Below are 24,920 nucleotides of genomic sequence, written 5' to 3'. Positions count from 1 at the left end.
TTCGAATTTAATTCGAACTAGCGGAGCGCTTAGTTCGAACTAGGAAAACCTCATTCTACGAGGATTAAGCCTAGTTCGAACTAGCTAGTTTGAATTAAGGGGTGTGTAGCCCCTTAATTCGAACTAGTGGGAGGCTAGCCCTCCCCAGGTTTCCCTGGTGGCCACTCTGGCCAACACCAGGGAAACTCGTCTGCCCCCCTCCTGGCCCCGGACCCCTTAAAGGGGCACGGGCTGGCTACGGTGCCCGTGCCAGATGCAAGCCTGCCAGCACCCAGCCAGCAGACCCTGCACCTGGCACGGATCGAGCCACCCACCCGATGCCTCCCAGCCCTTCCCCTCTTCCCGGGACCAGGCTGGCGGCTCCTGGGAGCTTGCCCGGGACCGCAAGAGGCGGGCACCCGCCAGAGCTAGTGTGGACATCGTGGACCTCGTCCACGTCCTCCGCACTAGGCACAGGAAAGTGGCCGGCTAGGGCAGGAGAGCTGCCAGCCTGGCCACCCAGGAGCAGGTGTGCATGAAAATCAAAGTGGTCCACTGAGACCCCTGACCCTGAACCCTGAGCTTACAATGGCCGTCCTGGGTCGACCAAAGGTCCATCTAGCCCAGTAGCCTGTCTGCCGACAGTGGCCAACCCTAGAGACCCTGGAGGGGATGGACCGAAGACAGTGACCAAGCTATTTGTCTCGTGCCATCCCTCTCCAGCCTTCCACAAACTTTGGGCAGGGACACCACTCCTACCCCCTGGCTAATACCACTCCATGGACCCAACCTCCATGACTTGATCTCACTTCCCTTTAAACTCTGTTCTAGTTCTAGCCTTCACAGCATCCTGCAGCAAGGAGTTCCACACGACTCTTTGCTTTGTGAAGAACAACTTTCTGTTACTAGTTTGAAGTCTGCTACCCATTCCTTTCCTTTGGTGTCCTCTAGTCCTTCTTTATGGGAACTAATGAAGAACTTTTCTGTATGCACCCTCTCCACCCTACTCCTGCTTTGAGAGACCTCTATCCTGTCCCCACTCCGTCTCCTCTTTTCTAAGCTGAAAAGTCCCAGTCTCTTTAGCCTTTCTTCATATGGGACCTGTTCCCAACCCCTGATTATTTTAGTTGCCCTCCCCTCTCCCAGCCTCTCTCTTCCCCTCTCCCACCTCCTTTTCCCAGTCTCACCCAGTTTTGTTCAATAAAGACAGATTCAATTTTTTAACACAATTGTCCCTTTATTTTGTACATCAAGAAGGGGGGCTAGGGAAGGGTAAGTGGAAGGAGGTGAGGGAGGAATGGGGTACGCGCCCCTGATGGGGAGGACTGGGCTGGCTCTGTGGGCTTTTCGGGTGGAAGCTCTCCTGCAGCCCCCCAATTGCCCCCTCTCCCCAGATGGCAGCCTGTGGCAAGTGCAGCCAGGCTGATGGACGAGTGCTGTGATGTGCCCAGCGTGGGTACTCCGGGAAATCCAAGCCAGGACTGCTTTGCAAGCGGGGCACCCCTGAGAACTGTTTGTCCGGGGTGGGGGTCGGGACCCTTTAAGCACAGCCCTCGGCTAGCCTGAGACAGCAGCTCCACGCTCTAAGTCCTCCTCTGATGCCCTGCCGGCACTGCTTCCGGCCATCCTTAAGCCAGGTTCAGGGTCCACTTAATGTGGACATGCTAGTTCGAATTAGCAAAACGCTAATTCAAACTAGTTTTTTAGTCTGGATCCATTAGTTTGAATTAGCTTAGTTCGAATTAACTAATTCGAACTAAGTTAGTTCGAATTAACGTTGTAGTGTAGACATACCCTGAGAGAGTCCCTCTTAGTTCCCTACAAAAGGATAATATTGGACTTTATGTAAGAAGAAGTACATTTGAATCTAAAAAGCAATATTAAAAGATAATAATAAAGTTCACAAAGACAGGAAAGTGTTTAATGTTTTGTTCACCCTACTACTCTTTTAAAAGGCCATTCATACAGACCTTAAAATATATGTTAAATCTCATTTTGTGCCATTCCTTTGAAGACTCTCAAACAATGTAACAATTATGAATTGCTAGGATTTAAATTTCCTCACCTTACTATTTCCTCTGGGTAACAGTTGTTAATAGTATTGATGTACTCCTGAAGAAGTGAACCTGGCTCTGCTTTTATCTCCTGAACTTTTTTAAGTCCACCACTTGTTACAAAGAGACGTCGTGCTTTGCTATCATGTGGCAGCACCTACAAAAATGAAATACATAATAAAAACTTTTCTTTTAAAAAAGAGCAGGGTGGATTGATTTAAATTAAGGTGATTTAAATAACTGATTTAAATTACAATTTTAATCACCCAAAAAAATCACTGGTTTAAATCAAGTTTCCCACTGATACTTCTTCACATATTTCTTAAACAATGATGCAAATCTGACCACTAAAACATTAATTTATAGCTCAATACAGCATTTTACAACATCTAAGGGTGCGTCTAGACTACAGGGTTTTGTCGACAAAAGTGGACTTTTGTCAACAAAACTATACCTGCGTCCACACTACCGCTGAGTTCTGTCGACATAACGTCAACAGAACTCAGCAGTTTTGTCGACGCTGGTAAACCTCATTTTACGAGGCATAACACCTTCTGTCGACAGAGTTTCTGTCGACAGAAGGTGTTATTGCATGTAAACTGTCCTTTGCGTCCACACTACCATGTCGACAAAGCAGCTTGCTTTGTCGACAGAACTCAATGTAGTGTAGATGCTCTTTGTCGACAGAAGTTTTGTCGACAGTATCTGTCGACAAAACTTCTGTCGACAGAAGCCTGTAGTCTAGACGTACCCTAAGAGGATAAATTTTGTATAATTTTTTTAGATAATTTGATTTGTATTAATTTAGGAAATAATACATAATACTCATTACCATAGTTCCCTGTAAGCTGCACACTGGTGCACGTGCACAGAGGAAATTTCTACCCCACCCACCTCCTAAGCAGAGCCGAATATCGGCATGGTAGGAGGCAGGTGACTGCTCGGGTACGTATGGACGGGCAACAGGAGGTTTTTGCACAAAAAGAGGCAATCAAAAAATGCACAGGTGCCCTGGTGGCCATTCTGTAAATAGCAATCAGAGTTTCCTTTCTAGAGAGCATCCATGCAGTCTGGACACTCTCTTTCGCAAAAGTGCATCGCTTTTTTGATGTGCTTTTGCAGTGTGGACGCTCTCTTGCACAAGAAGTTTTTGTGGAAGATCTCTTCCGCAAAAAGCTTCTTGTGCAAGAAGCCTGTAGTGTAGACATAATCTGAGTGCCTAATCTCACTCTAGCAGGTCATGCTATGGGCTTCTTTCCCATCACCAATGCACCAAATGTATGTCCATACCACCCCTGCCCTCAGCTTCATGCCCCCTTGCCCGGAGCTGCAAGAAAGGGGAAGCACAGAGCTGCTCCTTTGGCGAGGTGTAATTCTCCCATGGGTGGGTGCCACAGTGGCCCACATCCAAACAAGCGCACATGACCTCATTGCTGGCACACAAGACAAAACTCACTCTGCTCCTGGATGGTAAATCTTAGAGGGAACACTGTTTACCTGTGTCATGCAGCAGCAGTGCATTAGGAATGGTAAAAATTAAATCACACACACAAACACAATAGCACTTATATTTTATTAAACTAAATTATAAATATTACATAAATGTTTTATATTTGCAATTTCAGCAATCTCCAAAGTTGCTGGCTGACAGCTGTCTTTAAACCCCTTATTTTTTCAAATTTTCAAATGTTATGAACTCTAATAGACCAGTCTTCACAACACTCATTATACGGTGTCCTTAAAAATTTTACACTCATTATATGGTGTCCTTAAACATTTTACACCTGCCTCATCTTTCCCACTCTCATTGTCATTTTGATGCCTATTTGATTCCAAGTTACCAAAAAAGCCAAGACTGTGCTTAGAGTGCACTTAATTTTGGAGTAGGCCCCCACTGAAAACAAATATAGGATGTGATTCCTTTGGGAAAGCTGAGTTACTTTGCTGAAGTAAAGTAGGGAATTTTTTACTTAGCTATGGCATCACCACTTGGATTGTGACCATGATAATCCAAAATAAGAGGCATGTATTATGTAATATAAAATAAGAAAATTACAGTGACAACAGGCAACTCTAGGTTTCTGTTACTGCCGCTTTCTGTACTGTATACTTGGGTAATAGATTCTAAACCTTGTTAACTAATTAAACAAACTCATAATAGATTCTAAACCTTGTTAACTAATTAAACAAATTAAAAAACTCATAAGGATTAGCTAAACTATCTTTTTTTTTCTAGCAACATCCAAAACAGCAAACAGCTTGGGAATTTACTTGCTAAATTGTAGTTATATTAAAAGGCATAGAGAGAGTCTTGAAGAATGATACATTGCAAAATTGATCCACATTATTCTTCAGACATATCCACATCTTCATCCAGATCATTTTCTCCCAATAAGCAGTTTTCCTTATGATGTTTCATTCTTGCAGCTAAGCCCTGCATCATCATCTTGCTCCTGGGAGCTGGGGGACTGGGCAGGGGACAACTGTCTGGCACTGGCTGTCTGGCTCATTCTCTGGCAAGCCTGGCTCTGGCATACAGTGTGGCCAGAGTCTACCCCTTTAAGGGCTCTGGGCCTGTGGGAGAGGAGAAGAGTTTTCCTGGTTTGGCCCAGAGTGGCCACCAAGGGAAACTGGGAAGGGCTGGAGGCCCCCTATTTTGGAATAAGCGTCTGCACAGTGCTTATTTCGAATTAGCTATTTCGAATTTGGCATTATTCCTTGTAGAATGAGGTTTACCAAATTCAAAATAAGTGCCCTGCTATTTTGATTTTATTTCAAAATAGCGGTTTGCCTGTGTGGATGCTATTAAAGTTAATTCGAAATAATGGCTGTTATTTCAAATTAACTTTAATGTGTAGACATACCCACAGGGAGGAGGGGGGGGGGGAAATTGTTCTCCTTGGCTTCTGATGAGAGAACAAGAAGCAACAGGCTTAAACTGCAGCAAGGGAGGTTTGGGTTGGACATCAGGAAAAACTTCTTAACTGTCAGGGTGGTTAAACACTGGGGGTATGTCTACACTACCCTCCTCATTCCACGAGGAGTAACGGTAGTTCGGACTAGGAAGCCTAGTCCGAACTACCTAGTCCGTGCTGCGTGTAGCCACGCGGCACGGGGTTCGAACGAGCCGGGATTTAAAAATGGCGGCGCCCGGCTTATGCAAATGAAGCCCAGGAAATTCAAATCCCGGGCTTCATTTGCAAGTGCAGTATGCCTACATTACCCTCCTAGTTCGAACTAGGAGGGTAGTGTAGACATACCCTGGGAAAGGTGTGGAATCTCCATCACTGGAGATATTTAAGAGCAGGTTAGACAGACATCTATCAGGGACGATATAAACCATGTTTGGTCATGAGGGTAGAGTACTGGACTCGATGATTTCTCAAAGTCCCTTCCAGTTCTAATGTTCAATGATTCTATGACCCCTCCCCCTCAACACCAGCATGGAGCTGCTGCAGCCAGGGCACCTCTGTGCTGGGGCTGACAGCAAAGTGTCACCAGCTCGTCCGGCTACTACGTGGTGGAGGAAACAATGGGGTTCCACACATTCTCCCTGCCTTGAGCACCAGCTCTGCATTCCCACTGGCTGGGAATTGGCCAATGAGAGCGAGAGGGCAGTACTTGTGCATAAGGGCAGTGCATTCAGTATGCTACGGAGCCTTCTGCCCCCCCCTTCTGAGAAACTGGCAACAACACAGTGCCCCCCCAGATAGAGAGCCTTCCTTAGTGGTGCTGGCCAGGATCTGCCCAGGTAAGCCCAAGCCCCAAGCCCCATCCCATCTTCGGCCCCCTCAAACCTAGAGCCACTTCTTGTACCCCAAACTCCTCCTCCCTAGTCCTACTCCAAAGTCCACACCTCCAGACCAGAGCCAGTATCCTCTCCTGCAGCCAAGCTGCTGCCTCAACCTGCAGCCTCCTTCTGTATTCCAAGTCCATTGGCACCACTCGCAGCCTGGAACCTCCTCCTTTACCCCAAGCCGCTCATCCTCGACCCCACTCCACAGCCTACAACCCCAATTGGAGCCCTCACCCTATCCCGCACTCCAACTACCTGCCCTCGCCCAAAGCCCCCTCCCATATCTGGGCGACATCTACATTGCAGAGCTATTTCGGGATACTGGAGATATCCCAAAATAGCCATTCCATGTATTTTGAGCATGCCCATTATTTTGAAATATAACAGGCTTGCTAGTCCTACGTCCCTGTAAACCTCATTCCACAAGGGTTAAAGGGACATTTCAGAATAGCGATTTATTTCAAAATAAATTCTGTGTAGACAGTGCCAAATTTCAAAATAAGCTATTTCAAAATTGAGTCAAAATAAGATACACAATTTGTGAGGCTCAAATTGTGTAGCTTTTTTTGAGTTACGGCTGCAGTGCAGACGCACCTCTGGAGTCCCCAATTAGAGCCCTCACCCCAACCTCTTGACCCCACTTCTGCCACATCCTCTCCATGAGCAGAATGACTTTTTCTGTACAAATCACCTCCATATTGGTGCACATAACAAAAGTTAAACTCTGCATGGGCAAAAGCACATATATTGATCCAGCCCCATTCATGTTGGCTGGGCAAACCAAGTTTTAAATTAGGGGAAAAAGAGCAACTATGCTAAAAGCATGGGGAAAAGGAATGAGACGTGTTCTCCATGATGTAGGTGAGCTAACAATTTAATCAGCCAAACTTCATGTTTGTAGTTCCTTTTGTGCCATATAAAACATCCACAGAGAGATTAACATTACACTATGCTGGTCCTCATGCAGGTAGAGGGGGAAAAGGAAGGAAGGAAGGAGCTTTCGCCCCAGTACCACTCCATGGAAGGGCCAGGAACAATTACAATCCCTTTACTGTGGGATTGCTGCATCCAGTGCACAAACTACTTAAAATGTATTAACAAGTGGGGAAATCACACCCCTTACTCCCTCCATACAGGCTCCTAGAGCTGGCTGGGGGATCAGGATGCACCCTGCCCCTTTCAGCAAGAAAGATCTTAGGGAGGGACTGTGTTTTTCAAAGAGGAATAGTCCCTGCCTCAATTTTGAGGCAGTATAGTGATGCATTGCTTAAATGGCCACAGCTTCCCCATAGTGAAATGTAGTTTAGACAATAATGCTTTTACTTGGTTGTAAGTAAACTGACGGAAGCAATTTTCCTAATGTCCAAGGACAAAGAATTCTGGAGTTATAGTGTAAGAGAAACTGTAAAGAATTTCATATTATATTTTGTATTCATTATACAAAAAACCACCCAAACATAGTTGGTTTAATGCAGTAGGGGAAGAGAAACACAAAGAACCAATATGTCAACCAACAAACTGTCCAAGCCATTTACAATATTAAACAGAGCAGGAATCCATACAATGGACAACTGGCTACTATGAGCTCCCTGCATTATTCTCTGTAGTCATCGAAGCTGGTTGGGGATTTTCTGACAATTTTTTTAATCAGAAAAAGCTGATTTGTTGAAACCATTCAAAGGGAAGAATCATTTTCAACAATTCTTTCTACTTGAAAAACTAAATTTCAAAACTGTCACAATACTTTAACATTTTAAAATGAAAAATCCATTTTTCCAGGTTGTAACTGCTTTTCCTTTTGAAATGTAAGTTAATTACAATTAAAAAATAAGGGTTGTTCACCTTGTGCAATAACTGAGGTTCTTCAGGTGTTGGTGAGTTCTGGTGCCCCTGAGCAAAATGTTGGTAGTAGTGTTTGGTTGGGACATGCATGCATAGTAGCTGTCTTACCGTGCCATTGGAGTGTCACACAATGCAGCTGTGTCTACACTGGGCCACTTATTCCGGAAAAGCAGCCGCTTTTCCGGAATAAGCTGCGAGCTGTCTACACTGGCCGCTTGCTTTTCCGGAAAAGCAATGATGATCTACTGTAAAATTGTCAGTGTTTTTCCGGAAAAACTATGCTGCTCCCGTTCGGGCAAAAGTCCTTTTCCGGAAAAACTGTTCCGGAAAAGGGCCAGTGTAGACAGCACAGTAGTTTTTTCCGCAAAAAAGCCCCGATCGCGAAAATGACAATCGGGGCTTTTTTCCGGAAAAGTGCTTTTCCGGAAAAGCATCCTGCCAATGTAGACACGCTTTTCCGGAAATACTTATAACGGAAAAACTGTTCCGTTTTAAGCATTTCTGGAAAAGGGTGCCAGTGTAGACGTAGCCAGCGTGCATGGCCTAATCCCTTCAGTTCCTTCTCATCCATACAGTCCTTGCATCAAATACCAAAGTAAGAGAAGTAAGTGGGTAGCGGTGCTCCCATAGGAACATACATCTCAAAGAACCTCAGTTATTGAAGCAAGTGAGTAACCCTCCCTTCTTCTTCAAGTGCTGTCCCTGTGGTTGCTACACTTCAGGAGATTGTAGAAAAATGTCCACTAAGATTGGAGTCACTTTGGAGTTACATGCATGGTGGAGGAGAGAACCATTAGATCCAGCATGGCATCAGCTTGTGAGTCTTGTGTAAGTGCTTAGTGGTAAATTAATGTATGTTCTACAGCCTATAAAGCAACTCTCCAGATCTCTGAAATATGTACATTGTTCAAAAATGCTATAGACCCTGCCATGGCACAAACAGAATGGGACCTGGTCCCCATTGGTGGCTCTGTCTTATCTGTTTGATAACATAATTGGATGCAGCTCGAGATCCACTTAGAAATTTCTGAGTAGATATAGCAGAGCCCTTGAATAATTCTATTGTCGAGACAAAGAGTCTTGGGTATTTGCAGAAAGATTTTGTTTTATTCAGGTAAAATGTTATCACTGGTCAAATATCTAGAACCGTGGTCACCAACCCGTCGATCGTGATCAACTGGTTGATCGCGAGGGCTCGACCAGTCAATTGTGAGACGTTCGGGCCCCCCACCAGTCCAATTTCCCCCCACCACCTACCTCCAGCAACAATGGAGGTAGCACCGGCTTCCTGCGGGGTGGACAGAAGTCCGGAAGTGTGCTGGCTGCTCCCCTCCCCCAGGTCTGTGGTATGCCGGGAACTTGTGGAGGGAGGAGGCTAGTCTTATAGGAGGTACGCGCCAGGGCTTTCCCTCCTCGGCAGGAGGTAGCTGTCCCTGGAGGAGGTGCGTGCCGGGGCTTTCCCTCCTCTGCAGGGAGGAGGGGGAGTTGACCCCAGAGGAGTCCCAGCAGGAAGCGGGTGCGGGGGACTCCCTGCCACCTGACCCCAGCAACACCCTGTGCAGACTCCTGTCCCCACTGGTACCCTGTCCCCACTGGCACACTGTCCCCTGCCCCCCCAACACCCTGTCTCCTCTCCCCTCTCCCACTGGCACCCTGTCCCCACCCTGGCACCCTGTCCCCTGCCCCAGAAACCACTAGCACCCTTCCCCAGTACCATGTCCCCTGCTCCCACGAGCACAGTTGGGGCCACATTAGTGAGACTTGGGGGGGGGGGGGTTGGAGGAGTTATTGCATCTCACTTGTGTGGCCCAAAGTGACTTTTCTGTGGGTCAGTAACCCTGATTCAAAACAGGTTCCCTGCCCTTCTCATAAATAAAGACAGTGCAGAAACTTTTTGTGTTTGACATAGTATTTTATTTAAAAATGAAGCCTGGCCAACAAGCCCCCAATTGGAGCCAAGCACCCATCTGGCTGCAGCATCATAACACTCCTGCACACACACCCCAGACCCTAGATCTGCGCCTATCATGCAGTGGAATCCCCTGTCCTGAACCCCTGACATACCCCAACTCAAATTCCTGCACCCTCACATCCACAAGCCTATGGCTTACTTAGTACCCCAACCCTCCATCTGACTCCAACACTCCCTGAGCCAGTGTCCTCTTCTCCACCTCCTCCTGCATCCAAATGTCCTCCCAGAGTTTACACCACTCACCCCTTCCCACACCCATATCCCTCTTCCCACACCAGAGCCCACATACTCTGTCTCAACCCAGTGAGGTTATGGCTAGACTGCAGGGCTGTGTCTACACTGCACCCCTTCTCCGGAAAAGGGATGCAGATGAAACAAGTCGGAATTACAAATGAAGCGGGGGATTTAAATATCCCTCGCTTCATTTGTATAAACATGGCTGCCGCTTTTTTCCGGCTCGGGGCTTTGCCGGAGAAAAGCACCAGTCTAGACGGGATCTTTCGGAAAATAAACCCTTTTCCGAAAGGTCCCTTATTCTTCTTAAAATCAGGAATAAGGGACCTTTCGGAAAAGGCTTTATTTTCCGAAAGATCCCGTCTAGACTGGCGCTTTTCTCTGGCAAAGCCCCGAGCCGGAAAAAAGCGGCAGCCATGTTTATACAAATGAAGAGGGAGATATTTAAATCCCCCGCTTCATTTGCAATTCCGACTTGTCTCATCTGCATCCCTTTTCTGGAAAAGGGGTGCAGTGTAGACACAGCCCAGGAGTTTTTCCAGGATTCCAGAGATATCCCGGAAAAACTCTTCCGTGTCCAGGGACGCATTTGTTCTTCTCCCTTTTTTAGTGGAAGAGCAAACATGCTCTTTCGGTAATCCCTGTAATCCTCGTTCCACAAGGAATACGAGGGCTTCCAAAAGAAGGGATTTTTCTGACATTTGGTCCAGTCTAGACAGGCCAAATATTGGAAAACCCTCTTCCTACAGAAGAATTGAAAAAAAAGCAGCAGTGTAAAGTGTATAAGGGCAGGGGATAGCAAGTGATGGAGAGGAGAAGAATAGAGAGGGCGGGGTTTCAAGGAAGGGGTGTGGTCTTAGGGGAAGGATGGGGCGGTAGATCTTGGCTTGTTTTGACATTTAAAAAGTGATCTTGGGTGTAAAAAAGTTGGAGACTACTGATCTAGAGTATATAACACTGCCCTCTGTGTGCTTCTGTGTGGTTTGGGGTAAAATGTAAGGAGGTGTATAGGTTGATATGGAAAATTGAAGCTATTTTTAGAAAGAACTTTGGGTGAGGTAACAACATGATCTTTCCTTTAAAGAAGATAGTATGTGGTGGATTAGACATTAATGCACTTATCTCACTCACTCATCAAAAAGATGAGAAAAGATAAGTCACCAACAATACCACCTTCATCCAGACGTCTTGCAAGGAATAAGTGACCAGTGGCTCAAAGGATGATCTAGTAAAGCCTTTGAGAATTAGGTTTAGATCCCAAGTGGTGTGAGTTGGTATACTTCTGGGCAGAGATTCTGTACATCAGTCAGAAGCTGCTTGCTGGCTGGGTGTTCAACTACCAAGAATCTATTGATTTTATAATGAAAAGCAGTGGTCATCCTAAGATGTGCTTTAATAGAACTTCAGGACGCTCCTGAGTTCTTTAGTTCTAAGGGATATTTTAGCATTGGCAACAGTAGTACTGAGAGTGATTTGTTTGTTTTGACTCCATACAGAGAATCATTTTCCATTTATGTAGGTATGTATTGAGCACAGATATATGTCTGCTGTTCAATAACATGTTTGACATGTTCCAAACAGGTTAATTAGTATTGCTGGAAGAATACTACATTTTCAGATGAAGCCACATTTTCAGATGGAGTTTCTCCAGCTTCAGATGGATGATTGGACCATTGACTTGAGAGAGGAGATTTGATCTCAATGGGAGAGTCTGTGGGGCACAATCTGTCATGCGCATCAAGTAAGGGTAACAGGTCTGTATGGGCCATGCTGGGGCTATCAGTAAGATTTTGGCACTGTCATCCCATATATTTCATAGAACCCTGGGGATTAGTGGGATTGCATATAGGAATGCTGTGTCCCAGGTAACGAGAAAAGCATTCCCTAAGGATCGAGGTCCTAATCTGGCTCTCAAACAGAATAGTGAACATCTGTGATTCTGAGATGCAATGAATAGGTGGGGAACTCCCATCGTTGGAATATATGTTGTAAGACTGAGGGATTCATTTTCCATTTGCCTTCCTGTGATAACCATCTACTTAGAGTGTCTGCTATGGTATTTTGAAATCTGAGGGAGGGGGGTAAAAGGCTATGATGTTGATGTGATGATGAATACACTGGTTGCACAGTTTTATGGTCTTGCTATATAAGCAGTGGGATCATACTTCCCCTTGCTAGTTGATACAGAATATGTATGTGATACTGTCTGTCATCACCTGTACTGTCTCATTCCTTATAAGAGGAAGGAAATGAGAGTCAAGAATTCCATACCACTCTCAGTCCCAATAAGTTAATATGGACATGTTTTTCCATTTGTAACCACCTGCCTTGTATTGTATGACACATTTTTTGGGTATATACAAGTCACCAAGACATCTCTCACAGAGTTTCTGTAAGGTTTTGGCATTGCTTCCTGGCAGGAGTTCCATCTTTTAAAGACATGTTTCAGAGAGTGCTCTGAAAGGAGCAATGAATGGAAAAATTAATCTTTAAAAAAAACAGCTATCAGCTAAGCTAATATGAATTACAACTAACTAATATTTTTATTTTTTCTCTACCTACAGGGCATAAAACTGATGCACTGCTCTGAGTTCTGTTTTCAGCTGAAGATGGTTGAGAAGGAACTGAAAGTGTCAGGCCAGGCATGCACTAGACAACGCTCGGTGCCATGAGATTGCTTCCGTACATGCATGTCCTGTCCAAACACTGATATTGAAAATCTCTAATCAACAGCACCAGACCACGAACAAAACCTGAAATGGAATATCCACATAGACAGCACTCAAATAATAATATCAACATTTCAAAGGGTCAAACATCAAAATGTATGTTTCAAATTAGCTGAACCAAGATTTTGTTTTCCAGATTTCCAGTTCACAAACATTTTTTGAGATTGGCTTGAAAAGTCAATGTTGAAAGAGGAAAATTTTTCAATATCTCAAAAAAATTTGGAGGATAGGAAAATGGTTTCCTGGGCAGCTCCAGTGGTCAACATACATAAGCAACATGGCACTACAAATTTACAATCCTATTGATATAGCCAGATGTATAAACAGCAGCATTTCCAAACCTGTGGTAGGTAGCACTAGATAATATCAGATTGTTTTATTTGGGCAATTCCAGTAAATAACACCTCAGCAAGGCAATCAGGCACTCGCTGCTAAAGAATTGTGCTATACTGGCATTTGAAAGAAGAAAGGACTGTTGTGGAATAGGAATCCTTAACAGCTGCTCGCCATGGCAGAAACTCAAAATATCTAAAATCCATCACAAGTATTCACAGTTTAAATACAATATTTTAATTAAATTAATTTTTATTTTTTCATTTTATTTTTGCTCAAATCTGTTACTTAAATAATAGAGACAAATGCATATTTTAAAGAGCTTGGATAATAATTTAGGATTCTTCTACCTTGTTCAGAACTGGAGTTGAAAGATAAAACTCAGAATTGGAGAAGCTTTTATTTTAAAGCAATTTTTCAAAGAATTGATTCACTTCTCCCCTGTGAGGAGAGCTTGCACTAGAACTAAGACATGGCTTCCATGGGACTTAAGCTATGCCCTGACCTAGTGGGGTACTCTGCATAAGGGGTAGTTTTCAACTATGGCAGAGGAGGAAAACAGTATCTCGTTTATGAGTGAATGGTTTCTCTCCACCCAGGATTATTGCTGACAGCTCCAGAGACAGCAGTATCTGCCCATCTTCTGATAGAACTGGTCGATACCATACAGAAACTTAGGTTAACAAAGGAATTGAGAGACTGAGGTCCTCCCTATCTCCTAAACGCCCTGCACACACTAAATTTAGGAATATTTCAGGAATATTGGCTGGCATGCTGTCTAAACTGGAGATACAAGTGGACCAATTGTTGTGGTGAAAGACAGAGCTCTGTTGAGCTCAAAAGTTTGTCTCTTTTGCCTATAGAAGTTGGTCAAATAAAGGGAAGTTACTCACCTTGTGCAGTAACAATAGTGATAGAAATGTAGCCGTGTTAGTCTGGGGTAGTTGAAGCAAAATGCAGGACAATGTAGCACTTTAAAGACTAACAAGATGGTTTATTAGATGATGAGCTTTTGTGGGCCAGACCCACTTCCTCAGATCAAATAGTGGAAGAAAGTAGTCACAACCATATATACCAAAGGATACAATTAAAAAAATGAACAAATATGAAAAGGACAAATCACATTGCAGAACAGAAGGGGGATGCGGGGGGGGGGGGGAAGGGGAGGAAGGAAGGTAAGTGTCTGTGAATTGATGATATTAAAGGTAGGGAGAGTGGGATGTTTGTGAGTTAATGGTATTACAGGTGATAATTGGGGAAACTGTCTTGGTAATGGGTGAGATAGTTCAAATTCTTGTTAAGTGCTACATTGTCCTGCAGTAACAATGGTTCTTCAAGATGCGTGTCCCCATGGGTGCTCCACTGTTGGTGTCAGGCTCGTCCCAGTGCGGCAGATTGGAGATTTTTCCAGCAGTATCTGGTCGGGCCATGCATATGCAGTTGCAGGCATGAGTTATTTGCACCATTGGAGTTCGCGCATGAGGCCCAACTCCCCTCAGTTTTCTTGTACGCTGAGTTGCAGTGAATGGATCTGAAGAGAAGAGGAGGAAGGGTGGATCATGGAGCACCCCACAGGGACACACATCTCGAAGAACTGTCAATACTGCACAAGGTGAGTAAAAAGAAGTTACTCACCCTGTGAAGTAACGATTGTTCTTCGAGATGTGCCCCGTGGGTGCTCCATTCTAGGTGTCGGGTCCCGTCCCGGCGCCGCGGCTCGGAGAATTTTCATAGCCGTGTCCTGCCAGCCCGCGCATGCACGCTCCTTCAAAGTGCCGTTTGCGCCTTTGATCAGCCACGCGCAGGCTGGCAACAGCCAGTTCCTCTCATCCGCTCATCTGAAAGAGAGAAGAAAGAAAACCGGAGCGGGGAGGAAGGGCGGGTCGTGGAGCACCCACGGGGCACATCTCGAAGAACAATCGTTACTTCACAGGGTGAGTAACTTCTTTTTCTTCTTCGAGTGGCCCCGTGGGTGCTCCACTCTAGGTGACTCCGGAGCAGTACCTAAAAAGAGTCCAGAGCGCTCTGAAATTAGGCTTTATGATCACGACTAAGTACTGCTGTAGCTACCGAAGAGTCCGAAGAAAACTGGTCAACTATAGCATAATGTCTCATAAAAGTGACATTAGAGGACCATGTCACTGCCCTGCAAATGTCCCGGAATGGGACTCCCTTCAGGAAGGCCGTAGTAGTGGAAACCGCTCTGGTGGAGTGGGCCTTTGGAGGGTTTGGCAGAGGTTTCCCTCGTATAGAATGGCACATAGATATGCATGAAACGATAAGTCTCGAAATACGTTGGGAGGTCAATGGTTGGCCTCTAGAACGGTTTGCCAATGACACTATTAAACGGTCCGTTTTCCTAAAGTCTCGCGTTCTATCAATGTAGAATGCCAAGGCTCTTCTTACATCCAGCGTATGCCATATTGTTTCTTGCACTGAGGCATGGGGTTTAGGAAAGAAGCACGGTAGAACCACTGGTTCATTAATGTGAAGCTCAGATGACGCCTTTGGAATAAACGCTGGGTGAGCTCTCAAAGTGACTGAGTCTTTAGAAAAAACGGTATAGGGAGATGAAGCCATGAACGCTGCTATCTCACTGACCCTACGAACTGAAGTAAGGGCTAGGAGAAACAAAAGCTTGGTGGTAAGTATGTGTAACGGAATAGTGGCTAGAGGCTCAAAGGGAGGATGAGATAGAATTCCAATACTAAATCCAGATTCCACGAGGGTGAAGGGGGTCTGCGGGGTGGGTTGAGGTTCGCGAGCCCCTTTAGGAATCTTTTCGTAGTAGGGTGTGCGAATATAGAGAAGGAGTCGTCCATGTGATGAAAGGCATTAATCGCTGCCAAATGCACCCGTAGGGAAGCTATGGCCAGTCCATTATCCTGGAGTTGCAAAATGTAGTCCAATATACGAGGTAAAGGTGTGGAATAGGGGTCCAGGTTGTTAACCGCATACCATGCCTGGAATCTGGACCACTTAGCTATATAAGTAGCTCGTGTAGAATCTTTCCTGCTATGTATCAACACCTTCTTGACCTGCTGGGAACAACGTTGTTCGAAACTGCTAAACCAATGAGCATCCATGCTGTGAGGTGTAGAATCTCGGGTTTCGGATGGCGCAGAGATCCGTTGTCCTGGGTCAAGAGATTTGGAAGGAGAGGTAGGGGGTACGGTGCTCTTACCGACATCTGATGGAGCATTGAGAACCAAGGTTGACGAGCCCACACTGGGGCTATAAGAATTACTATAGCCCCATCTATGCTGATTTTCTCGAGAATCTTGGGTATTAGAACGACTGGGGGAAAAGCATACAACAGCATCCGTCCCCAGTGGAGAAGGAAGGCGTCTCCTAATGACTGACGTCCTATTCCCGCTCTTGAACAATAGGTGGGGCATTTCCTGTTGTTTTCTGTGGCAAACAAGTCTATTGTCGGAAACCCCCACCGCACAAATATATGGCTTAAAACCTCTGTGCAGAGTTCCCACTCGTGGTCGTGGGGAAAACGTCTGCTGAGTGAGTCCACTACTAAGTTGTCGGTACCCGGAAGGTAGGATGCTACTAGGATGGTGTTGTTGTGAATACACCAATTCCATAACCGGACAGCCTCCGCACATAGAGAACGAGATCGGGTGCCTCCCTGCCTGTTGACATAAAACATAGTTGCCATGTTGTCCGTCATGATTCTGGTAGTTGTATCCCGTATGTTGGACTGAAAATGCTTGCAAGCATGTTGTACCACCCGCAACTCGAGTATGTTGATGTGTAATATCATTTCTTGAGTTGACCAGCAACCCTGAATCGTCAGGTTGTCCATGTGCCCCCCCCAGCCCGTGAGGGAAGCATCTGTAGTTATCTGCCTTGTAGGCTGCGGACGATGAAATGGGATGCCCGTGAGGAGATTGCCCGGTTTGGCCCACCACTGAATAGACTCTCGAACATGTTGGGGTACCACCAACGGTCTGTGGATACTGTCTTTTGCCGGACTGTAAACCATGGCCAACCAATGCTGGAGGCAACGAAAATGTAACCTTGCGTTTTGTACGACTACGGTGGAGGCCGCCATGTGGCCCATCAGTTGCAAACAGACGCGTGTAGGAATTGTTGGAGCATGCGTGACAGTATGTACAAGGTCTTGAATCGCCACAAAACGCTCCAATGGTAGGTACGCCCATGCCACGGTTGAGTCGAGCCGTGCACCTATAAAAACCAGGTCTTGGCACGGAATTAATAATGACTTTTTTTACATTTATGAGGAGGCCCAGGGATGCAAACTCACTGGACACTGTCTGCACCATATGACATGCCTCCACATATGTTGAGCCACTGATTAGACAGTCGTCCAAATAAGGGAATATTGTCACACCCGTCCTGCGTAAATGAGCCGCCACTACGGGGGGCGCACGCCAATCCGAATGGTAGAACCCGGTACTGAAAATGTTCGTTCCCTAATTGGAATTGAAGAAAACGTCTGTGAGCCACGTAAATAGCAACATGGAAATAAGCATCCTGCAGGTCGAGGACTGCAAGCCAAACTCCCTTGTTCAACGACGGAATGATAGTTGATAAGGTCACCATCTTGAATCGGCATTTTCGAAGGTGGTGGTTTAACCTTCGAAGGTCTAAGATGGGTCTCCAGCCTCCCGATTTCTTCGGAGTGAGAAAATATCGGGAATAAAAGCCTTTTCCCCAAAATTGTTTGGGTACTCTCTCTATTGCCCCGATTGCGAGTAAGCGAAGAACTTCTTGTTTCAGCAGTTGCTCGTGAGAAGGGTCCCTGAAAAGGGACGGGGTGGGTGGGGTGGGAGGGGGAAATGGAGAGAAAAGGAATTGAGAGGCCGTACTTTACCACTTCTAGTACCCATCTGTCTGTGGTGATGTTGGACCACTGGTGGTGATATGTTTTCATTCGATGGTGGAAGAGATGAGGAGTTTCGTTTTCTGCATTAATCAAGGAAAGCGTGCTTGCAACCTCGACGGGGAAGTCAAATCTGCTGTTTGGTTGAAGATTGATTGACTGAACGATTTTGTTGGGGCCGTTTCCTCTGAGGACGTTGCCTACGACCCTGATTATCCGACATGTGTGTCTGTTGCCTGGGAAAATTAAAATCGTACCTTCTCTGATAAGGATAATAGCGCCTACGCTTAAAATTGGGCGTGTACATCCCCAGTGTACGTAGGGTGGCACGAGAATCCTTGCCCGAATGGAGGACTTCGTCAGTATTTGCTACGAAAAGCTTAAGCTTATCAAAGGGGAGATCTTCAACTTTACTTTGCAGCTCCTTTGGTGCTCCCGCAGACGAAAGCCATGATGATCTCCTCATTGCGATACCTGTAGCCGTGGCCCACGCTGCTGTGTCGGCCACATCCATTGCAATCTGCAATGCAGTGCTACATGCTGCGTATCCTTCCTGTACTATCGCTTTTAGTAGAGGTTTCTTAGTGTCAGGAAGACGATGTAATAATTCCGCTAGCTTTGAATAATTATCAAAATTGTGGTTTGATAAATGAGCCGAGTAGTTTGCAATACGTAATAGAAGCGTGGCTGAAGAATAGACCTTCCTACCAAATATATCCAACTTTTTATTGTCTTTATCAGGGAGCGCATTTTTGTACTGTGGTGCTTTGGTCCTTCGCTGTGCTGCGTCAACCACTAACGAATTGGGCTGAGGGTGATGGAATAGAAAATCTAGCCCCTTTGCCGGCACAAAGTATTTCTTGTTGGTCTTTTTACTGGTAGGAGTAACTGAAGTTGGCGTTTGCCATATCTCGTCCGCCACTTCCATGATCGCTTCGTCAATTGGTAAGGCGATCCTTGCACGCTGCTGTGGACGGAGGTTCTTTAAGAGACGGTGTGTCTTCACCGGAACATCTGCCAGCTGTATTTCCTGCGTGCCTGCTACTCGTTTAAACAGGTCTTGGAATTGTTTTAGATCATCCGGTGGAGACAATTCACCTGGACAGACTGCCTCATCTGGTGAGGAAGATGCACAGTCCGCTGGAGAGGTTTCTGGCTTGGGGTCTGTCAGACAGCTGCCCTTCTTCCAGCTCAGACTGATCCTGTTGGACAGATTGGTTTGTCGATGGAGGAGGTGAGTTTAACTGTTGTGGTTGTTGAGGTAAGTATTGTGTGATTGGTGATCGGCAGTTGCATGATGATCCCCTATGTGAAGATAATATATGTTCACGGTGGGTACCGCCATCGCACGAGCGATAGTAGTGCCCGTAGTAGCGCTCAGAACGTGACGGAGAAGAATGACGCGCGAACGTGCACTACTGTGTTGAATGTAATAGACGCGGCGTGGAGAACATCTAGAGGACCCATATCTAGATGACGGACCCGGCGAACGAGATCGTGAACGAGATCGTTGTGCTTCTAGATATACTGTGTCTCTATAATCACGCCGCCTGTATGCGACATGGATCGGAGAGACACTATAGTCTCGATACCGTGCATGCCTTGGTGGTGATGGAGATGGTCCTGGTGAAAAAACTGGGAGGCAGATCTGTCCCTCCCATGAGTCTTTGATAGAGCTTTCCTAGGTATTGAGGCACTGTCAGTTTCCATGGCAACTGGGGAGCTCTGCACAGAGTGAAAGCAGAGCGGTGCTGGGGAGATCAGCTGTAGCTGCTCTGCTGTCGGTGCCGATTGAGTGCTCGGTGCCGACGTCATTAAATTTGCCGGTGGCGCCATGTCAGGAATGTGCATGGCTAGGTCCGGTGCCGCCAACGCCGGTGCCGTCACAAGCGGTGCCGCTGGAGCCCGCACCGCTGACGTTGATGCCTCTGAACCCGGCACCGGTTGGCTTGTCAGTTTCAGCGTTAGCGCTGCACCGCCAGCTGGCAAAGCTGAAGCCGGTGCCGCCGATGCCGGCACTGAAGCAGCCCGAGCCCTCGGTGTTTGCGATCCCCTATCACCGGGGTCAGTAGAGGAGCGGGACCCCCCGGGGGTCAATTTGGGGGCTGCCGAAGCCCTTGAGGCTGCCGGAGGGAGGGAGCGAGCTGGGGACGGCTTTGCCCTCTTTGAAGTCACCGGTCTGGGAGAAGTCGCTCTCCTCTTAGAATCAGAAGTTTTTGCTGAGGCTGAAGAGGGTATCTGATCAGGCTGCAGTGCCTTGTCAAACGACATCATCCGGAGCTTTAATTCCCGCTCTCTGCGGGCTCTGGACGTAAGCTTGCAACAATGGGTGCACTTTTGGGGAACGTGCGATTCACCGAGGCACCTTATGCAAGCGTCATGGCCATCAGCTGCCAGCATAGCTTCACGGCAAACTGAACATTTCTTAAAACCGGGGGATTGCTAGGAGCCGAAGAGGGTGGCTGGATGCCGACCCAAGCAATCTCTGTCTTTTTGCTGTTAGTCAATTTCAGCTTTCTTTAGCGCTTGGCCGTAGCGCTAACGGAGTTGGTCTGAAGAGAAACCTTTTTTTTTTTTTTTAACAATAGAACTGTAGAACAGGAACACGACTAACCCTAAAAGTAACTATTTACACTGAGAAAACGAACTAATAATGCTAATGAGAAACATAGATCTTACAACACAGGGAGCTCCGACCGCGACCTGAGGCGGTTGAGAGGAACTGGCGGTTGCCAGCCTGCGCGCGGCTGATCAAAGGCGCGAACGGCACTTTGAAGGAGCGTGCATGCGCGGGCTGGCGGGACACGGCTATGAAAATTCTCCGAGCCGCGGCGCCGGGACGGGACCCGACACCTAGAGTGGAGCACCCACGGGGCCACTCAAAGAAGAACTTCCCTTTCTTCTTTGAGTGATGTCCCCGTGGGTGCTCCACTGTTGGTGACTATATGCAGTAGCCTTAATATGGAAGGTGGGCTTTGGCTCATGTGATATGTGCGGAAGAAAGGACTGCATTTGCCGCACAGAAAATTGTGTCAGTCTGTGATGGTATTGCATATTGTCTCATGAAGGTGAGACTGGATGAATATGTAGCCACCGTGCAAATATTCTTCAGCAGGACTCCCTTCAGAAAGGCAGTTGACATAGCTACAGCCCATGTAGAGTGTGCTCTTGGGAGTGCAGGCAGTATCAGCAGCATCAAATGCCATCAAGTGGGGGTGTTGTGTACCCTTCTTGGACTATGGACTTGAGTACAGTAGAGTCTGGATTATCCAACCTTCAGTAATCCGATGTTCTGCTTTATCCGAACCTGCAGCTCCCGGGGACAAAGCGGTGCTGGCAGGAGCGGCATCAGTGGCTCCAGGGCGCGGGCCGGGAGAATGGCCCTGCTCACTGCCCGGTCGCTCTCTTGGGTGCCGCTTCGTCCCCAGGAGCTGCAGGATCAGATAAAGCACAGGCCGGGAGAACAGCCCCGCTCGCTGTCCTGTCGCTCTCCTGGAGCCGCTGATGCCTGCAGCTCTCGGGGACGAAGCGGCGCCGGCAGGAGTGGCTCCAGGAGAGCAACAGGGCAACGAGCGGGGCCATTCTCCCTGCCCGTGCCCTGGAGCCGCTGATGCCGCTCCTGTCAGCACCGCTTTGTCACCCAGGAGCTGCATGCATCAGTGGCTCCAGGAGAGCGATGGGGCAGCGAGTGGGGCCATTCTCCTGGCCCGCACCCCAAGAGCTGCAGGTAGGGGATGAAGCGGCGCTGGCAGGAGCGGCATCAGCAGCTCCAGGGCGCGAGCAGGGAAAATGGCCCTGCTCACTACCCTGTTGCTCTCCTGGAGCTGCTGATGCCTGCAGCTCCTGGGGACAAAATGGTTCCGGCAGGAGCAGCATCAGCAGCTCCAGGAGAGTGATGGGGCAGCGAGTGGGGCCATTCTCCCGGCCCGCACCCTGGAGCTGCTGATGTCACTCCTGCCAGCGCCGCTTCATCCCCTCCCTGCAGCTTCATTTCCTCCCTGCAGCTCCCGGGGCACAGGCTGGGAGAATGGCCCCGCTCGCTGCCCCCATCGCTCTCCTGGAGCCGCTAATGCTGCTCCTGCCGGCGCCGCTTTGTCCCCAGGAGCGACAGGCATCAGCGGCTCCAGGAAAGTGACGGGGCAGCGAGTGGGGCCATTCTCCCAGCCCATGCCCCGGGAGCTGCAGGGAGGAAACGAAGCTGCAGGGAGGGGATGAAGCGGCACCGGCAGGAGTGACATCAGCAGCTCCAGGGTGCGGGCCGGGAGAATGGCCCCTTCCCCCGGGAGCTGCAGGGAGGGAAGGGGCCAGGGACAGGCAGGGATGGAGACTAAGCGGCTCCGGCTACAGTAGAGTCCCTATCATCCGACAGTTTTGATAATCCGACCACTTGTCGGTGCTGTTTAGGTCAGATAATTGGGACTCTACTGTATAGGTCTCTCATCATCTGGTAGATGTTATATCAAATTCATCAGTTTGGCATAATTATCAAAGTCATGGTTGGCCAGTAATGCAGTGTAATTCACTATCCAAAGCTGTAGTGGGGACGACTAATACATTTTCCTGCAGAATAAGTTGAGATGCTTATTGTGATTGGATGTTTTGTACATGGGGTTTTTGGATCTTAGGTTTGCGGCATCCACAACCAGAGATGGGGTTGTGGGCGGAGAAATAAAAAGTCCATCCCCTTTGATGCAACAAAATATTTTCTGTCTGAACACTTATTGGTGGGAGGAGCTGAGGCTGGTATTTGCCAGACCTCCTCCTCCTCCTCCATGATGGCTTCATCAATTGGGAGTGCAATCTTGGTCTTTGTGGATGGTTGTAAGTTTTTGAGAAGCCTGTGATGTTTTCCTTGCACTTCAGATAGAGTGACTTCTTGGCTAGGAACAACCCTCTTGAAGAGCTCCTGGAACTGTTTTAAGTCATCGATTGGGGATGAATCATCTGGGATGATGGCCTCATCCGGTGAGGAAGATAACTTATCCACCAGGGTATGTCTACACTACCCCGCTAGTTCGAACTAGCGGGGTAATGTATGCATACCGCACTTGCTAATGAAGCCCGGGATTTGAATTTCCCGGGCTTCATTAGCATAAGTGGGGAGCGGCCATTTTTAAATCCCCGCTGCTTCGAACCCCGTGTAGCGCGGCTACACGGGGCTCGAACTAGGTAGTTCGGACTAGGTTCCTATACCAAACTACCGTTACTCCTCGTGAAACGAGGTGTACCGGTAGTTCAGAATAGGCACCCTAGTCCGAACTACCTAGTTCGAGCCCCGTGTAGCCGCGCTACACGGGGTTCGAAGCAGCGGGGATTTAAAAATGGCGGCTCCCCGCTTATGCTAATGAAGCCCGGGAAATTCAAATCCCGGGCTTCATTAGCAAGTGCGGTATGCATACATTACCCTCCTAGTTCGAACTAGGAGGGTAGTGTAGACATACCCCCAGAGAGGTTCCCAGTTGGTTAGGGTCGCCATCATCCATAATCTGTCCTTCAGTTTCCAGATCTTCCATTGGAGGAGGAGGGCTGTGGGAGCGGGAAGGTGGCCCCAATCTGAAGAGGGAGTTGATGGTGGCATGGAGCGCTAAGTGGTGCTCAGTGTCTATTTGGAGACCACCTTGATGGGTAATGTGAATAATAGGACCATTCCGGGTACCATGTTGGGAATATCGTGATCAGTGTCGTTGATGAGGCGTGTCTGGTCTATCTGGAGAGCAGTGCTAGGAGTAGAATACACTGCGAAGGTCCTCCTCATAATCACTGAAATGTGAGAGAATGGGTGATCAAGGTGAATGAGCCACCTCTCTGAGTGATGGTGGTCAGATTGAATGCGATCTAGTCATCAGCACCAGCACACCCAAATCATCACTATTTGTCCATAAAAATAACCCTTTTTTTTTAAACAATAACAATGCAACTAAAGACAACAGTAACTAGAGAACAACAGTAACAACAGAACTTTCAAATAACTATGAAGTAAATTTCTATCTACAGGAACTCTAAAGGGAGGAGAGATTCTGACTCCATCTATGACTGAGGATGGTAAGAAGAAAACTAAAGGGAGTCGGGCCACGTGTGCAAACTCCAATGATGCGAATGGCTTGTGCCTGCAACTGCGCATGTGCGACCTGACCAAATACTGCTGGAAAAATCTCCAATCTGCGGTGCTGGAACAAGCCCAATACCAACAATGGAGAGCACCCACAGGAACATCACTCAAAGAAGAAAAAAATCTTACCTTGTCCCTCCGGTCTCATTAATATTGTGGGACCAACAGAACTACAATAATATTGTAAACATGTGGTCTATATGATAGATGGTTAATATATCATTCACCAAACAACTATTTCTTACCTTACTGAACTGCCCAACTACATGTTTCAAAATATTGGGAGGCGCATCATGCAGCAAGGGTTCAAGTGCTGGCAGGTATGTGCATTTCTGCAGGATGTTCTTTAAAGCCTTTTTAGTCTATTGAAATGCAAAACAAAATGTCTATAATAAGACACCAATGAAACAACAAGGTGAATTTATGTTCCATATTTCTGGGCTTTGAAGTCTGATCAGTTTGTTTCTTTGGTGGGAATTATTTCAAAGGGGCATTTGTCGGAATCAAGTCTACACAATGTATCAATTATTTTAATAAAAATCAATTTCAGCTCATCTTATCAAACTGAAAAACAAACATTCAGTGGCTCATATTCCTATTAAATTATCTAATCAAAGTCATGGCAATTTTTCTCTGAGCACAATGGGAAAGGGAGCAGGATCCCTAAGTAAATATAAATTAAATTACTGTATCATGCTAGAACGTAATTAAAAACATGCTTTTAAAAGATTGAAATTGAGCAGTCATTTATTAGGAGATCCTGCTAGTCTAGAGCAGCACCTTGAACTACCATGTCAGCAGAGGAAAGTGAATGTACATCAGGGTGTGGGTCCTAAACCAGAGAAAGTACACAAAATAATTACTTAATTGTTAGGACTGCAGGTTCAGAGAACAGATGACTTTTTTTTTCTTGTGATCATTGGCCTTAACACTCTGAAATTAGCTATGTAAAGGTGGAATTTTCTTATTCAACAGATTTGGGGCAGATCATTCTCTAGTTGCCTTCAAAATTAC

General features: G+C 46.9%; 2 protein-coding genes across 4 annotated transcripts in view; both read right to left on the bottom strand.

Annotated features, from left to right (window-relative positions):
- SPAG6 (sperm associated antigen 6) overlaps nucleotides 1–24,920 on the bottom strand; it is a 98,254-nt gene that overhangs the window by 4,985 nt on the left and 68,349 nt on the right. For 2 of the 3 annotated variants that reach the window (XM_006119524.5, XM_075922508.2), the window contains exons 9-10: nucleotides 24,152–24,268; nucleotides 2,045–2,190 (exon numbers count right to left, since the gene is read on the bottom strand). In XM_006119524.5, coding sequence (XP_006119586.2) covers nucleotides 2,045–2,190; nucleotides 24,152–24,268 — 263 coding nt within the window. Of the gene's footprint in view, nucleotides 1–2,044; nucleotides 2,191–12,237; nucleotides 12,631–24,151; nucleotides 24,269–24,920 lie in introns of those variants that run through there. The other variant, XM_006119525.5, reaches the window with a different exon arrangement.
- Nucleotides 17,924–19,016, bottom strand: LOC149525437 (uncharacterized; the record flags this gene model as incomplete). The annotated part of the gene is made up of 1 exon (XM_089775910.1): nucleotides 17,924–19,016. A coding segment is annotated over one exon (1,092 nt), but the record flags the coding sequence as incomplete, so codon positions are not given.

The sequence above is a fragment of the Pelodiscus sinensis genome, chromosome 2 (assembly GCF_052426305.1).
Source record: "Pelodiscus sinensis isolate ZL-2025 chromosome 2, ASM5242630v1, whole genome shotgun sequence".
Lineage (NCBI taxonomy): Eukaryota > Metazoa > Chordata > Testudines > Trionychidae > Pelodiscus > Pelodiscus sinensis.
Note: the sequence above shows the minus strand (reverse complement) of the source record. Positions and strands in the feature narration are given on the sequence as shown.